Source organism: Astyanax mexicanus, chromosome 8, assembly GCF_023375975.1.
Source record: "Astyanax mexicanus isolate ESR-SI-001 chromosome 8, AstMex3_surface, whole genome shotgun sequence".
Taxonomy (NCBI): Eukaryota; Metazoa; Chordata; class Actinopteri; order Characiformes; family Acestrorhamphidae; genus Astyanax; species Astyanax mexicanus.
In genome coordinates, this window is record NC_064415.1 from 50,090,779 (window position 1) to 50,107,873 (window position 17,095).

The following is a 17,095-nucleotide window of genomic DNA, read 5'->3' on the forward strand; positions in this document are numbered from 1 at the left end:
GAAAAAGTGATTACTGCCAGTGTATTAGTTTAAAACAAGTACCTTTTGGTTGATTTGTTTGCTGTGGCTCTGTTAAATGTTTAAGGTTGTGAAGAGCCACTGCACAACTCGACATATCTTCTCATGGCTCTATATGGTCCTTGAGAAGAATGAAGGTCTTGTTTTCACTTTCATAGATCCCTTTTTGGCTTTTCATGTTCTGAAGGACATCTTCGCTTCATCTTCTGATAGATACGGACAGGACACTCTCACCCTCAATGACTTGATGTAAGGGAGAGATGAGCAAAGAACTCTCATTAATTTAAGGGGCTCTATGCAGCCTGCATAATGAGCATATAATATGATCAGGCACTGCTCTCACATTAGTGAAAAAGTTAATAATCTTAGGTTTATTCTCAGTTAACACACAGAGGTGTAATGATGATAATCTGCAACAATAGGGCAGGTCTAATCAGGATCTGCTGAACAGAGTCAGGTTATGCTTTTCAGTACTGCTTTTTTAAAATTCCACACCAACATTTATATTTAGTGAATCTTTACATAAACTAAACACTTTTTTATCTCATCCTGAACATTTACAGATCACATCACCTACAATATTTATATACTTGAAATAAAGCATCATATGCAAAATATTCAAATAGAAAAAGTGAAAAGTGAGCCATATACACTATCGTCCCAAAGTCTGAATCATTTTCTTAAATGTAAAATGAAAGAACTACACTTCTCTGATCTTCATTCCTCTGTTCTTATAACTAATGTAGGAGGAGTCTTTACATGCTTGAAAAGTAGCTCCCAGATCTCTCCTCATTATCTGAACACTGGAGTCACCATGATGTTCCTGTGCTCTCTGACTGTGTTTATCATCATACTTGGTAAGTGGAATTAACTAGATCTTTATCTGTGTGAAATATATTACTGTGTTTTAGAATCCAGCTTTTCTGTGTTGGTTTTGTGGTGATGTGTCTGAGTGTATCAGTGATGAATTAGGTGGAGTGAAGTTCATCTTTTCTACAATGCTGATGTAAATTTCTTCTCATTGTTTTTATTTGTATTTCTCTACAGGGATCTGTTCTGCACAGTCAATAAAAACAGTGAACAAAACCCAGCTTTACGCTCTTAAAGAGACAGTTGTTATCTCCTATAAATATACTGGTAGTGTGAACAATCTGCAGTGGTATCGTCAGTATCCTGGATCCAGACCAGAGAATTTACTAATGATATTACCCACAACAGGAACTGTAAATCAAGCAGTTCCTCCTTTCCCACAATTTAATTCTACAGTGGATTTAAGTGAAACAAGAGTAAATCTGATCATCTCCTCTACTGCAGTATCAGACTCTGCTCTACTACTGCGCTCTGACGCCCACAGTGACAGAAACCCACCAAACACTGTAGTAAAACGTATGGCTCTTGCTTTTGTCAGGAGGGGGCGCTGTTTACACATTTGTATACTTCATCAAGCTTTCCTGTCTTCATGTCCGCCTGCATTTAAAGATGAATCATCAAGTGACTGTGCAGTAACTATGCAGGATCTTTACATCACTGTTCACAGAGCACAGCATGTTTCAGGGCTGATGGTGATGGAATAGGTAAACGTGCTCTGGAGTCCACAGGTTTCTCTAGAACTCATTCTTGCTGTTTGGATGCATTCCTGCAGCACTTTACTGTCCTCAGCCTGTTCAGGATTCCCATCTTCTACATCTCAGAGAACCAACACAGCTGGTGCAGCTGAGGGTCGACAGCGACTACTCCAACCACCGTCCTCTATTTAAAAACATTGGACCCCAAAACCATCCCTAAACACCACTTAACACACCAAATGAACCCCAACCCTAAACACACCCAAAACAACCCATACAAATACACACTTATATAATCAGTTACACACATATACAAGTATATACATACACTTACAGACTTACACACATGCATATCATCCCTTACAAAAAAGAAGATTATTCAAGAGTACTATTAGTATAATAGTGACATACTAAATATAATTATACTTAAGTATACTTGAATTATACTGACAAGTATACAGAAAAGTCTAGGCATATTTGGCATATACTTGTACTTAATCTTTTGATCTAGATATACTTAACAAAAGTACAATTAAATTTTCTTACCTTATATGTAAACTATGCTTGACTTTCAGTTTGAGGTGGAATACCCTAGAGGAAATAGTACACAAGTGGCTCTGAACCTGATCATTTAAAGTGTAATTAACCAACACAGAACAGATAAACTTTTGGCAGATTTTATTAAACCTATTCTTTCGAGGTGTGATAGTTTTGTAACAGGCTTTATTTATATCATAATCCATTACCACATACTGTGTGTATTTCATGCTTATTTTCATATGTGTAGACTAACAGTCTAATTAAAGAACAGTTACAACAGACATCCCAAGTTGCAAAAGTTGATTTCAGGGAGGTTAAAAAAAAACTTGCACACACACCAAAGGATAACGAAACTTTACTTTTATATTAATTAATTTAACTTTTTTGTTTAAATTAAATTTAGAGTATTCAGAGGTGAAATTAGTTTTATCTTTTTTCTTTTTGGAAGTCCCTGCCTCTGCTTTCCTTTTTTTTTTTTTTGGAAAGAAAGCTTTTATTTGACAAAAATTGACAGTCACAATATCACAAAAAATGGCGCAATATCAAAAACATTTCATGTCATATTACAATAATTATTAATATTGCCTTCGCCATGATCTGCTCTCTCTCACTCACTGAACAAATCCCGTCCGGGAGGGGGGAAAAACACTGCCCGCCCACACTAAAAACTGATTGGCTGTCTCACAGACTCTTTGCAGAGAACAGGCCAATCAGAACCCTCTCTGTTTTCTCTCTCTCCTTCCCACACACGATTAGAGAAAAAAAGTCTGTCGCCTGTGTGCGCGTTTGTGTGCAGTGAACTCTTGGGCACTCGTTCTGAATTCCGGGAGATTATATGTGACTTGCGGGCATCAGGGAGCCACTACCGAAATTAAAAGTAGCCTGTGTGCAGCTAATATAACAGTGTTAATTTATTCTTCCCTCAAAATAACTCAATATACAGCCAATAATGTCTAAACCACTGGCAAAAAAAATGAGTATGAGTACGCCCCTAAAAGACTACACCCCGAAATGTCCAAAGTGTCAAAGTAAAATTGTCAATAAACAGTGATAATGGAACTGTGGTATGTGCTGACAATATTACGTTATAGCACTCCCTCTCATGTATTAATGCTTAATTGACTTCTATTAAATAAAATTTTATTCAATTCTAAAAGATAATTTTATATGAAGCATTGTTCCACCTCACTAAAGGGCAGGATCACATGATGCTCCTGGATGGCAAATTAAGCCTGTAAGATGAGGTGTTGAGTGAGTGGGTGGAGCTGAGTGTGTAGTAGAGAGGATAGTAGAGAGGAGAGCTGAAACTCAGTGTGTTCTTCTCCCAGTGTGTGCTGCACCACCATGATCATTTTCACTGTACTGCTGCTCTCTGCTCTTACAGGTAAACAGTTCAGAGATTATAAACCTATGAAGATCTAACATCTACTAACACACAGTTTCCTAATGCTGTTCATTAGCTACATGCTAACAGATCTATGAATGATGGGTTAATCATTAATTCTATGATTTTATTTGTAGGTAACAGAGCTGAAGGCGTCATCACTCCTAGCAGAGATGCTGTTTTTGCTGTTGAAGGTCAGAATGTTACCCTCTCCTGTAACTACACTGTAAGTGCTGATAGTCTTCACTGGTATCGACAGTATTCAGGCTCTCCTCCCCAGTTCCTCATACTGGACTATGCAGGGAGCATTACTGAAGCTCAACCTCCAGTTCCTGGAATATTCATCAACCATCAAAAAGGAATAAAAAAAGTGGATCTGGAGATCTCCTCTACTGCAGTATCAGACTCTGCTCTCTACTACTGTGCTCTGAGGCCCACAGTGACAGGAAACCCACCAAACACTGTACTAAAACCTTTCTTGTGAAATATGTAGAAACACTGATATTTCAGGAGGGGGCGCTGTAATTCTACAGCTGAAATTCTAGAGGTAATATTCTGTAATGAGATGAAGCGCCAAAAAACACTTAAAACACCTTCTGCGGTGTGGGCAGTGTGCCAAGTCCTGCTGGAAAATGAAATATGCATCTCCATAAAAGTTGTCAGTAGCAGAGGGAAGCATAAAGTGCTGTAAGATTTTGTGGGAAAACAAAACTGCACTGACTTTAGACCATACCTGTCAAGTCTCCCGTTTTGGCCGGGAAACTACCGTATTTTACTCCTCTTTCCCGCCGTCCTCCCGTATTAGTATTTTCCCGTAAATTTCCCGTATTATATTAAAATAAAAAAATATATATTATTGAGGAGACAGGGCACTGACCGCTCTGTGTCTCTTAACCAATCGTGCAGCCGGTTCAAGGAGAAAGTCCCGCCTTTCAGGAGAAACAGCCAATCAGCTTGCAAAGGAGGGTCAGTGTGGGGAAGCCCCCCGTCGCAGTTGGAGCTGCTGATGTTAAAACAGATCTGGATATACAGCGATTTTTCTTAAAGAAAGGTAACGGAGGCTAATCATGGAAACTGTGATGAAATTTTTCTGATAGCTGCTTAAAAATACTCGTCTCCGAAATAAAACACACAGATTAAACCTTTTAAAATAAACAAATTTACAGCTTGTGACTCAGTTTAACTAGAAATGTGGAGAGGACCGAAATTAACTGAACTGATCAGGGGTGGAGTGATCAAAAGAAAGAAGTATTAATTAAAATTTATTGTGCAGCCCCTTAGGACAAATTTTTACTGATGGAATATATCTGGTCCATGTCCTTTTAGTAAAAGCTCATGAAACTATTTTTAGGTCACCAACAGTCATTTTGCAGAATTTGTGCACCCTTTTTTCAATGTTAAATCCATTAAATAAATAAAAAATATCATATAAAAGAGTGCATTTATTACAAAAAAGACATGAAATCTTAATTTTTTTAAAAAAGAAAAGGATTTTTAATTTGGCTGTATTAAAAGAATGACATATGTAGGAATGTCCACAACATTTCAGATTCTTATAATCTGATTGTAGTGTGTAAGTGGTTCACTTGTGGTTATTTTAGATTTTTTGTAAACCTGTCTTAAAATGGAAGGGATACTGAACCTTCGTTGGGCTGGTGGGACGGCTTTAGGAGTACAGAGGAAAATATCCCTTATTTTTAAATCTAAAACTTGACAGGTATGCTTTAGACTTGATAATAAAACACAGTGGATCAACACCAGCAGATAACATGTCTCTCCAAACCATCACTAATCATCAGTAAATTTTACATTTCATTTGTAAATCAAGGGATCAGAGTCTGGGGGAAGAGTGAAGAGACACACAGTCCAACCTGCTTGAGGTCTAGTGTGAAGTTTCCACCAATCAGTGATGGTTTGAAGAGTCATGTCATCAACAGTCCCAAACACAGTAATTTCATAATCTGATTCTAATAATAATTTCAGTTATAACTTTTATATGTTTAAAGTATAGACACTTTATTTCATGGTTACTCAAAGCAAATACACAAGAAACCTGTAGAATAATTGATCAAATTAAAAGTCTGTAGGTGTAAAACTTATTTGTTATATCTTAAAATTGTTATTACTGAATAAATCTGCAGATGTAAATATACTACAGGATATTAACTGTTGGAGGTGAGCTGTGTGAAGAAGAGTGTTTGGAGTGATCAGTGTCATTAAACTGTTTAGTTACAGTTACCAGTGAAGTGCAGGATCCAGAGTGAGCTTTAATGGGGTTGGTGTAGAGTGGATTATCCATTAAGATAACAATAATGGTAATGATGATAATTAGAATTATATAGTTAAACTCTATCTTAATATACAGGGACTTAATTACAGAAATGGACCAGTAGATGGCAGATTTCCTCTAAAACTGTAGAAGAACTGTAACAGATGGGGTGGTTTGTGTCACTGAGCTGCTGTAAGTGAGGGAAGCTGAAGTGAATTATGAACATTTAAACACTAGAGCAACACTGAGCTGCAGCACCACTGTTCAGTTATGACTCGTCTTCATCACTGGTGGCTTCCTTTTCTGATTTTAGGTAAGATTCAGTTAAAGCTGAAACAGAACATGTATTTCTCATTATCTCAGTGTGGAGAACAGTAAGTTAATGTAGGAAAGATTTTAGTACGTCTCTATCTCTCCAGCAGGTTCCACTTCTGGTGAGGGAATAGAACCAAGTTCTTCCACTGTTAGTGTCCTACAGGGAGGTTCTGTTACCCTGTCCTGCAAATACAATGGATCTCTTTCAACTGATAGTCTGCTGTGGTACCGTCAGTATTCCAGATCCAGACCTGAGTTCCTGATCTTGGTCAATGAAGCTAACTCTGAGATTAAAGCTGATCCTCCAGTTTCTGGAGTTTCTGCAAAAGTAAATGAAGAGAAAAACAGTGTGAATCTGAGCATCTCCTCTACTGCAGTATCAGACTCTGCTCTCTACTACTGTGCTCTGAGGCCCACAGTGACAGGAAACCCACCAAACACTGTACTAAAACTCTGAATATCAGACTTAGTGGAGTTCCTGCCGTTTTATTTCCTACAATGTTATATTTGTGATTATACTTTTTGGGACAGTTCCTATTTCTTACAATCAGTATTCTATTTAAATTCTAGAAGTGAACTGAACTCGGAAACTTCAGGAGGTGGGTGTGTATATAAAATATTTATTAAACAGAAATACAGAAGCTGCACTGCAAGATGTAAGTCACTAAAACAGAATGTCCTCATTTTTTACATGAATCTGTTTAATTACTGTATGCACAGAAAAATATTTACTGCTGACAGACAGACAGACAGACTAAACACTTGAACACAGCTTAACACTGGAGATACTGAATTTACAGTTTTTTTAAGCAATATCAGGTTTATGCAATGTTATATTTTTTGCTTTTATGTTAAATGATTTTATTGTTTATGAATGCTCTCGTTTTTACTACTTAGTAATAATATTGTACAGTTTAACCGCTGACTGTGTTTGTGGTTGATTTATTAACACTCTGATCTTCTACAAAGACAGAGAGCAGAGTGGAGCAGCTCCTCAGAGCAGGAGTTTCCTGTTGTAGTATCTCATAACTGCTCTCACTTCAGAGAGATTCACACTAACACACAGATCAGCATTAGAGCACTGAGAGCTTAAACACACTACTGATTCCATCTGATCATATTCACAATGAAGACCATCCTCCTCATCATCCTCATTACCATATCAGGTACTCACTGTCAAGATATGAATAATAATATTTGGAGCATTTAATTTTCATTATTTTGTAATCAAAATCAAATGTATTTTTTTCTTTCAGGTGTTTTTGCTGCTGATTGGATTAAACCAGTTGATCTCTCTGTTTCTAAAACAGAGGGAGAATCTGTTACACTGAAATGCTCTTATGACTCAAGTAGTCAACATGTGTATCTCTACTGGTACAGACAGTATCCTAACAGAGCTCTACAGTATTTACTGTGGAGAGGAGCTCGATCTCGAAGTGGTGAAGAAGACACTGCAGACAGTAGATTTGAGTCGCCTGAATTCGAATCATCCACTGATCTCACTGTTACAGTAGGACTGGCAGATACAGCTCTCTACTACTGTGCTCTTCAAGTTGCAGCACAGTGATACAAAGTCTCTGTTTACTTTGAACACAAGCAGATCAAAGTAATATCAAACCACACTGCTTATCTCTTATTACACTCTCTCAGAAATGACTGGATGTGGTTATGCAAGTGCTAATAATAAAGCAGCCTAAAATAAACGTAAAATGAAGATAAATGTAGCTACTATAGGATGCAGAGAGGTGTGGTCATTTTATGCTCAGTAAGACTAAGATAAATAAAGTTTCCGGACAGTGATTTATCAGTCTATTAATGCTTAAGTATAGTTCAATAAAAAAAAGAAGGTAAGTGAATTACCGCAAGGTAGTGTGAATTACCGCATTTGATAGTGGGGTCCAGGGGGTGGATGGGATTGAGATCAGTGTACCAGTACCTGTCTCATCCTTTCATGCCCCTGCAATGACACTCCTCCACCATGTTCCACAGATGTATGCATTGAACTATGGGTTGTGCTTCTTGCAACTTCTTGTAGCTTCTGTGTTCCTGTTCATGAAGCCATTCCTGTTGATGTGTCAGATGAACAAATGACGACGCAAAATCTGCTACATGAAACAAATGTTTTAAATGTATTTACCGGGTAAATTAAATTCAAATATATAAAATGCAGATTTAAATACTTCGTTTTTCATCTTTACCAAAAAATACATTTACTATACCACTCTTTTTACAGGACATTCTTCCGTATAATTTTAACAAGTTTGAGTTTAATATGCCATTCATGAATATGCAATTTATCATAAATATTACATTAAGTTAATATTATAAAAACAACTGTAAATTTAGCTGAAAAGCTACACGTTACATCCTTTTTTTAGCTTTCACTCTTTAACTTTGTCCTAATGAAGTTTGATGTTATTCCGTTAGCAGGGTGTCTTATTTTCATAGAAATTTTAATATTTAATCAATAAAATAGACGTAATATCAAACAATATCAGAAATACAATATAATGCAATAAAAACGTATATAAATTATGAATAATCTGGTTCTGCTAACAGACTGAGGGGTTTGGGTTATCTAACTTTTATATGAACTGCTGCCAAAAATCTCTATGAAATGTAAAGTTATATTCTTTTTCATAAAAGACACTATTGTAAGAAAAAAATTAGGAGAGATTAGTCAATATACAACTGAATTGACATAATAGCAAAATAAAACCCTTTTTTTTTATATTAGGTGATAATTAATCGTTTTTGTTATATATGTAATAATTCAGACATTGCACACACATTTTTTAATAACAATAAATATAATATAAAGTTACATGTTTAGGTTGTACAGCCACCTTTGGTTGGATTTAACTAATTATAAACAGAAGAACAGAAAAAAATATGTTGTATATTTGTGATTAAAAATAATTCCACAAATGTTGTTCTAAGTCACTATAGGGTGGACTTTGATTCATATTAGCAAATTTGAATCAAATGTCAAACCCGCTCATACACTTTTGGTACAAAAAAATACATTTTGATATCTGAGATGAACACTGATTTGATGCATTAAATAAAGGAAAAATAAATATTGATTGAGTGTAATTTTGTTTTATGGGTATTTGATGGACACGAAGTGTAATGTGTTTTTGAACAGTTAAAGCCTTTAACTTTAAGGTACCAGTGAAACGAGGTAAACTTTTGCAGGACTTTTATTTTGACAGCTTGTTGCCGGATGTAACGCCATGGGCTCCAGAGCAGTACTAGATACTTTAGTTTAGAAACACAGCAGCAGATTGTTGGAGGTTAAGGTGGATTGTGGTGGATGTCCTAATAGTTTCAGCGCTTTGGACAGATGTTTGCTGTGGTTTAAAATGAAGACTGTATTCTCTGTAGGTGAATATGGAAGGGTGGTTAGAGTTTCCCCCGGTCTCCAGTAAAGTGGAGCAGCAGAAGATCCAGCTCTGATCAGCAGCGCCACACCTCTGTACTCAGACTGCTCTGCTGGAGGAACACCAAAATATTTGTATATTAACTTTTATTAAAAGGTAATACGTTTTCTTCTGTAAAGCTGAACATGTGAGTTTTTTTGTGTGACAGTGATTATTTATATTGGTGTTGATCAGGGGCGTTGCTCAAAAAATACAATTACAGTGAAAAATGAACAGAAGTCATGTTAGATCAGTGTTTCTTAACCCTGTTTCTGCATATTCTACTGCATATTTCCACTGTCCTGCATAGTCTTTATCTGCATTAGAGACACGTAATAAAGTAAGTGGAGGTATAATGTGTTTAATACACTTTATGGTCTATAGGGGGCTAAGGGATTTTAACAGGTAAACTCTGTTTGTTAGCTGATCAGTTGGATCTGGTGGAAAATACACAATTTTAGGGCAGTAACCATGATTAAGAAACTGCTTTAAACTACGAACATAAAGTATTGTATTAAATTCTGCATATCCACACAATCCAGCTTCTAGCTAACTAGTTGGCTAAATTTATTTCTGTTTATTATAGCTTACAGCAAGTCCTGCAGTCCTAAATTAATAAACACAATTTAAAAATGAAATGGTTATTGGTTGATCATGTACATCAGGGCAAGTAGAACATTAAATATACTGTATTTTCTCAAACCTTGACTACATATTTAGCTAAATCTAAAGTTAAGATAACTGACTAACACAGCTGCATTTTATTGAACACACAGTGGGTTTGATATGTGTATCTGCAAATCGCTGACCAAACTCACAGGGAGGGAGGGGGCTTCCCCAATCTCCTCCGCGCTCTGATGCCTCTGGTGTTAATTAGGGCAATTGTCTCTAAAGCAGTTTTTGACCAGTGCTTTAGTAGAAGCAGGAACATAGAGTAGTTATGGTAGAGCGAAACTGGGATTTAAAGAGAAGGTAAAGATAAAATGCTATAATTGTAGAACAAACAGTAAAATCAAAATAAATTCCCCCAAACAGGAGTGTCCAGTCAAAAGAGGGCTTTGTAACAAGCAGGCCATAAAGTACCCTTGAGTGGTTCGTAGGCCCCATTTTTGGGAACTGGAAACTTTCGGGGGACTGTGGGCGAAGTGACACCTCCAGCTTCATCATTCACATTACCTACAAATTATTATTACACAAATCACTAAAGGAAATACAGCCACAGGTGTCCGATGCAACATTAACCTCATGTCAAAATGTGACATTTATATATTATATTAAGATGTAAGTAGTAAGTTGAAGGTATGTGCAACTGAAAACCCTCCCACCCCCCAAAATGAGTTCGCCAGTTCAGTTAATCTCTTTTTCTACTACTAAGGGTTTCTTACATTTTTAATTGAGATTAGGTTTTCTTTTTTGTGTGTTTCTTCCAGAACTGAGTGCTGTCCTGTTCTAAGTCTTCTCCTGATCCCAGTGTCAACTTTCCTAACTTTCCTGGAGGCAGTTTAGCTGCACAAATACAATCAGAAGATTTCCCCAAAGATTTTAAGCTGCTTAACGAAGGGGAGAACATGGCATCCAGAGAAATCTCCAATACTCAACAAACACCCTCTCCTACACCTCACACACAAATGCAGAAAACTACAGACAAGGAGAAAACTCACCACTGCTCAGACTGTGAAAGGAGTTTTACTACAAGGAGTTATCTCAAATCACACCAGCGAATTCACACTGGAGAGAAACCTTATCACTGTTCAGACTGTGGTATGGATTTTACTCAACCGTGTACTCTAAAAAAACACCAGCGCATTCACACTGGAGAGAAACCATATAACTGTTCAGACTGTGGGAAGGATTTTAATGATCAGCGTAATTACAAAAATCACCAGCGCGTTCACACTGGAGAGAAACCGTATCACTGCCCAGTCTGTGGGAAGAGTTTTAGTCAGCAGAATACTCTTCTGCGACACCAGCGCATTCACACTGGAGAGAAACCATATTACTGCTCAGACTGTGGGATGAATTTTAGTCAGCAGGGAAATCTCAAAAGACACCAACTCATTCACACTGGAGAGAAACCGTATCAGTGCTCAGACTGTGGAAAAAGTTTTAATAATGAGAGTAATTTCAAAACACACCAGCTCATTCACACTGGAGAGAAACCGTTCAAATGCTCAGACTGTGGGAAGAGTTTTATTTATAACTGGAGTCTCCAAACACATCAGCGCATTCACACAGGTGGTAAACCATTTCACTGCTCAGACTGTGGTTGGAGTTTTAATAAACAGAATGATCTGAAAAAACACCAGCGCATTCACACTGGAGAAAAACCATATTACTGTTCGGGCTGTTCAGTGAGCTTCAGGTATTTACAGTCATTCAAAAAACACAAGTGCATAAAGAGCAGTCATGGGAATGGGCAGTGATGCACCTAAAACCATTCCAGATCCCAACCCAGATCTATTGGTAATGTGCATAGAGTGAAAACTGTTGCTTAAAAAGGTTCTGAACCATATTCATAAAGCAATTTATATATGTTATGTTTACTAATTGTTATGCCCAGCTTACGGCCCATAGACCAAATGTATTCTTCCAAGCCAACTCCTTGGAAGTAGATAAGATCCAGTCTGTTGATAATAACTGGCTGTTTATTTCTTATTTTACTCAAATCATGGCAACATTATTGTCATATATAGTGTTTTATATCAATGATAGTACCTTTTAAATCCAGCTCAGGGCAAGCTTTTACCAGTAGCTGATTTTAAATGGCTTAAGTTAGATGGATGAGCTTGTTGATTAAATCTGGTCTTCCAGACGAGAACATAACTATTGTTATGTGTATCTTTTAATTTAGGTTCCCAGAGTCCCTGACTACATCATGGAGACAAGCCTTAATCTTTCGTGCAAGCTATACTTTCTGTTGAAAAGTAAAAGGAATACTTATTGATTAATCGGATATTGTTAAAGAATCTGAGAAGTAAATCTAATACTGCTGCCTTCTAAAAAAAACATTTTTTTTGTTTTGGCTCAGTACTGAAACTACACTCATAGTAATTTGTTTTAATGTGTTGAAGTTCATATATGTGTTGTATTTCATGTCATTTTTATCAAACTTGCAATAAACTATTAAGAGGTGAACTGGGCATCCTCTTCAGTGTGGTGATTGGAGGATTCGTCTATCTGCTGATTTATGCAAGATGTATAAGACCACAGTGGAGAGAAATTACACTCCGCCAGGACCATGAGGCAACAGAACACTAAATTAACAACAAAAAAATACGCAGAAAAGCAAATACGACTCTAAGTTTGAGGTAATGAGGATAAGGTGCAGAGTTATGCAGTATGCTATTATATAAGTATACAGAGTGAGCTTTAATGGGGTTGGTGTGGAGTGGATTGTCCATAAAGGTGATAATAATAATCAGGATGATGATATAATATAATTCTATCTTCATATACAGAGACATAATTACAGTAATAGTCCAGTAGAGGGCAGATTTTCTCTAAAACTGTAGAAGAACTGTAACAGATGGGGTGGTTTGTGTCACTGAGCTGCTGTAAGAAGGGAAGTGAGGGAAGCTGAAGTGAATTATGAACATTTAAACACTAGAGCAACACTGAGCTGCAGCACCACTGTTCAGTTATGACTCGTCTTCATCACTGGTGGCTTCCTTTTCTGATTTTAGGTAAGATTCAGTTAAAGCTGAAACAGAACATGTATTTCTCATTATCTCAGTGTGGAGAACAGTAAGTTAATATAGGACAGATTTTAGTACGTCTCTATCTCTCCAGCAGGTTCCACTTCTGGTGAGGGAATAGAACCAAGTTCTTCCACTGTTAATGTCCTACAGGGAGGTTCTGTTACCCTGTCCTGCAAATACAATGGATCTCTTTCAACTGATAGTCTGCTGTGGTACCGTCAGTATTCCAGATCCAGACCTGAGTTCCTGATCTTGGTGGATGAAGCTAACTCTGAGATTAAAGCTGATCCTCCAGTTGCTGGAGTTTCTGCAAAAGTAAATGAAGAGAAAAACGGTGTGAATCTGGAGATCTCCTCTACTGCAGTATCAGACTCTGCTCTCTACTACTGTGCTCTGAGGCCCACAGTGACAGAAACCCACCAAACACTGTACTAAAACTCTGACTATCAGACTTCAGTAGAGTTCCTGCCTTTTTATCTTCTAGGATTTCATATTTGTTATTATACTCATTGGGACAGTTCCTATTTCTTACAATCATTATCTTATTTAAATACCAAGAGTGAATTGAACGTCACTAACACCAAACCTGAATCTCACTGAAGGTGCCTTTTTTTTTTTGATTTATTAATTTTAATCACATGTATACAATTAACTAAGAGAATTTAATTAAAGCGAGTATACAGCTACGATGGATCTGCCCAGCACTACAGCTGCAGTGGTGGTTCTTTTATTTATTTATTTTAGTTTTCTGGGTTTCAGTGATTTGGACGGGAGATGCTTATTACTCTTTTCTTAAAACAACCTTCGTGGTAATAAAGATTAAAATGACATTCCAGCATTTTTGGATATTTTCATACATGTTTTTTTTTTCACTGTGTTAAAATGACTTCATCTTTTAAACTGTGCCCCTAATTTCAGTGCCAATGTTTGGGACAATGTTTGGGACAATGTTTGGGACAATGTTTGGGCAGGTGTTAATGATGACTCAGGTTTGTTCCCATGCTTCATCAGTTGCAGACTATTGTTAAGAAGGAAATATGTTCATGTTCGTGGGTGTGTATTTGTAAGATACTATTATACAAAATCTTTCTTAAACAGAAACACAGAGACTGCTCTGCAAGATGCAAGTCACTAAAACATAATGTCCTACTTTTTACATTAATCTTTTTAAATACTGTGTGCCAAGGGCGTCGCCTGGCATGGGCTTACGGTTCTTCTGCCCCAAAGATGGGCAACAATGTATTTGTGATGACATTGTTTTTGGAGCTGTGTTCTGATAGCTTTGGAAATAGTTAGATAGGTAGAAAAACTATGTATGTAATGTTCTACTTGCCCTGATGTACCTGAACTACCAATAACTATTTCATTTTCAAATTGTGTTTTTTAATTTAGGATTGCAGGACTTACTGTAAGCTATATAGAACGAATACTCTGGATGGATATAACTGATCAGCTGATAAATAATTCTTTATTAAGTTTACATGTTAAAATCCTTTAGCCCCCTATGGAACATAAATCAATCATTATGTATATCCAGCAGTATATTAGGGCGTTTTCACACCTGTAGTTCGTTTCTCTGGTCCGAATCAGTTGATGAGTTCGTTTACTTGGAGCGTTTTCTCCCTCTGTTTAGTCTGGTTTCACACAGGCATAACAATAAACACGCAAGCAGGCTGTGTCCTCTGATTGGTCAGAGCGTGGTCTGGCGTGGAAGTAAATATACATATACAGAAAAAGTAAATATAGCGAGAAGATTCTGTGTTCCAGCGCATATGTGTTTTTACACTGAACGCTGAAACGTTGTGCTTTTAAACAGCGTTTCTATGTGCAGCGCAGATGTAAACATAATAAACAGAGTTACACGGCCGTGAGCAGTGAACGCAGCGCAGACGGCGCGTGCATGGACACAGCGTTTGTTCTTAGCTGTGGTAATTAGTGTTATCTGGCTAATATATCAGTTTAAACTGTGCTTGCTTTATTAGCAGTTTAGCTCAAATAAATGACTTATATTTAATAGCTGGATCCGATCGAGACCGGATTACGTTCTCACCACAAGCGAACCGCTCCAGAGTTCGTTTGGTACCGGACTGAGACCACCTCCTCTAGCTGGTCTTGGTCCGGTTCTTTTGATCCGCACCCGAGTGCGATTACTGTTTTTACACCTGCTCAATCGAACCGCACTAAAGTTACAAACGGACCAGAGTTCATTTTAACCGGACCAAACAGTGCTGGTGTGAAAACGCCCTTAGACACAGCATACTACCACTTACTTTATTAAAGTACCTTTAAAGCAGAGAAAGCTCTAGAATATGCAGAACAGTGGGAGTATACAATAGAATACACAGGAACAGGGTTGAGAAACACTGATCAAACCTTACTTCTGTTCATTTGTAGTTTACAGTAAGATCACAGTAAGACCACATGTCCTGAGTAAATAGAGGAATTCCAGGCAAATCCAAATGTTTTTTTCTGTTTTTTCTTTTTCTTTTTTCACTGTAATTGTATGTTTTGAACAACTATACAGCAATGTATTCAATAGTGTGACAATGTTTAATTAAGCAAGGTTTAGAAAAGTATAAAGAGAAAGAGAATGTTGCGAAAGTAGTTACTTTTAATAGGTGAGTTGTGAATGTTGCAAAATCAATTAATAGAAGGGGTAAACGAGATGGTTGAGCCGGAGAGAGAAAATATTCACTGCTGAATTAAGACCTACATACACACACATGTGTGTCTTATATACTAAACCCTCCTGAGACAACTAAACACTGGAGATACTGATTTGTTATTTACTGCTCTCATTTCTACTACTTAATAATAATAATAATTATTATTATTATTATTATAATAATATTATACAGTTGAACAGTTGACTGTGCTTGTGGTTCATTTATTAACACTCTGATCTTCTACAAAGACAGAGAGCAGAGTGGAGCAGCTCCTCAGAGCAGGAGTTTCCTGTTGTAGTTTCTCATAACTGCTCTCACTTCAGAGAGATTCACACTAACACACAGATCAGCATTAGAGCACTGAGAGCTTAAACACACTACTGATTCCATCTGATCATATTCACAATGAAGATCATCCTCCTCATCATCCTCATTACCACATCAGGTACTCACTGTCAAGATATGATTAATAATATTTAGAACATTTAATTTTCATTCTTTTCTAAAATGTAATGTTCCTGTTTTTCTTTCAGGTGTTTTTGCTGCTGATTGGATTAAACCAGATGATCTGTCTGAGTCTAGAACAGAGGGAGAAACTGTTACACTGAAATGCTCTTATGATGCAAGTATTGAATATGTCTATCTCCATTGGTACAGACAGTATCCTAACAGAGCTCTACAGTATTTACTGCTGAGAGGAGCTCGATCATGGAGTGGTAGAGAAGACACTGCTGACAGTAGATTTGAGTCGACTGCATCCGAATCATCCACTGATCTCACTGTTACAGTAAGACTGGCAGATACAGCTCTCTACTACTGTGCTCTTAGAGTAGGAACACAGTGATACAAAGTCTCTGAGAAGCTCATATACCTTCTGTTTACTTTGAACACAAGCAGATCAAAGTAATATCAATCCACACTGCTTATCTCTTATTACACTCTCTCAGAAATGACTGGATGTGGTTATACAGGTGGTATACATAAAACTGCAAATGGAACTGTACATAATAAAGCCTGTAGAGAGGTGGGGACATAACGTTCAGTACAATTGAGATAAATAACTGATTATGAGTCTACCCATGCTTTAGTAAAGTTCAGTAATACTGAGAAGAACAACTGATCAGTACAGTAATTTATCAGTTTAATCATGTATTACTGAGATTCAGGTTGCATGTGTGTTCAGGAAAAAGTGGTTTGCCTTTTCACTCTGTTCAGGAG

General features: G+C 37.1%; 1 protein-coding gene and 1 gene segment (V, D, J or C); both read left to right on the forward strand.

Annotated features, from left to right (window-relative positions):
- LOC125803863 (gastrula zinc finger protein XlCGF7.1-like) overlaps positions 1-17,095 on the forward strand; it is a 165,753-nt gene that overhangs the window by 119,457 nt on the left and 29,201 nt on the right. For 2 of the 4 annotated variants that reach the window (XM_049482420.1, XM_049482419.1), the window contains exon 2: positions 10,944-12,668. In XM_049482420.1, coding sequence (XP_049338377.1) covers positions 11,082-11,936 — 855 coding nt within the window. In that variant the 5' untranslated portion in view covers positions 10,944-11,081 and the 3' untranslated portion in view covers positions 11,937-12,668. Of the gene's footprint in view, positions 1-9,068; positions 9,631-10,943; positions 12,669-17,095 lie in introns of those variants that run through there. The other 2 variants (XM_049482418.1, XM_049482417.1) reach the window with 2 other exon arrangements.
- On the forward strand, positions 3,439-4,230 carry LOC125803871 (T cell receptor alpha variable 14/delta variable 4-like). The segment is given in 2 exon segments: positions 3,439-3,507; positions 3,645-4,230. Coding segments are annotated over 2 exon segments (387 nt in total).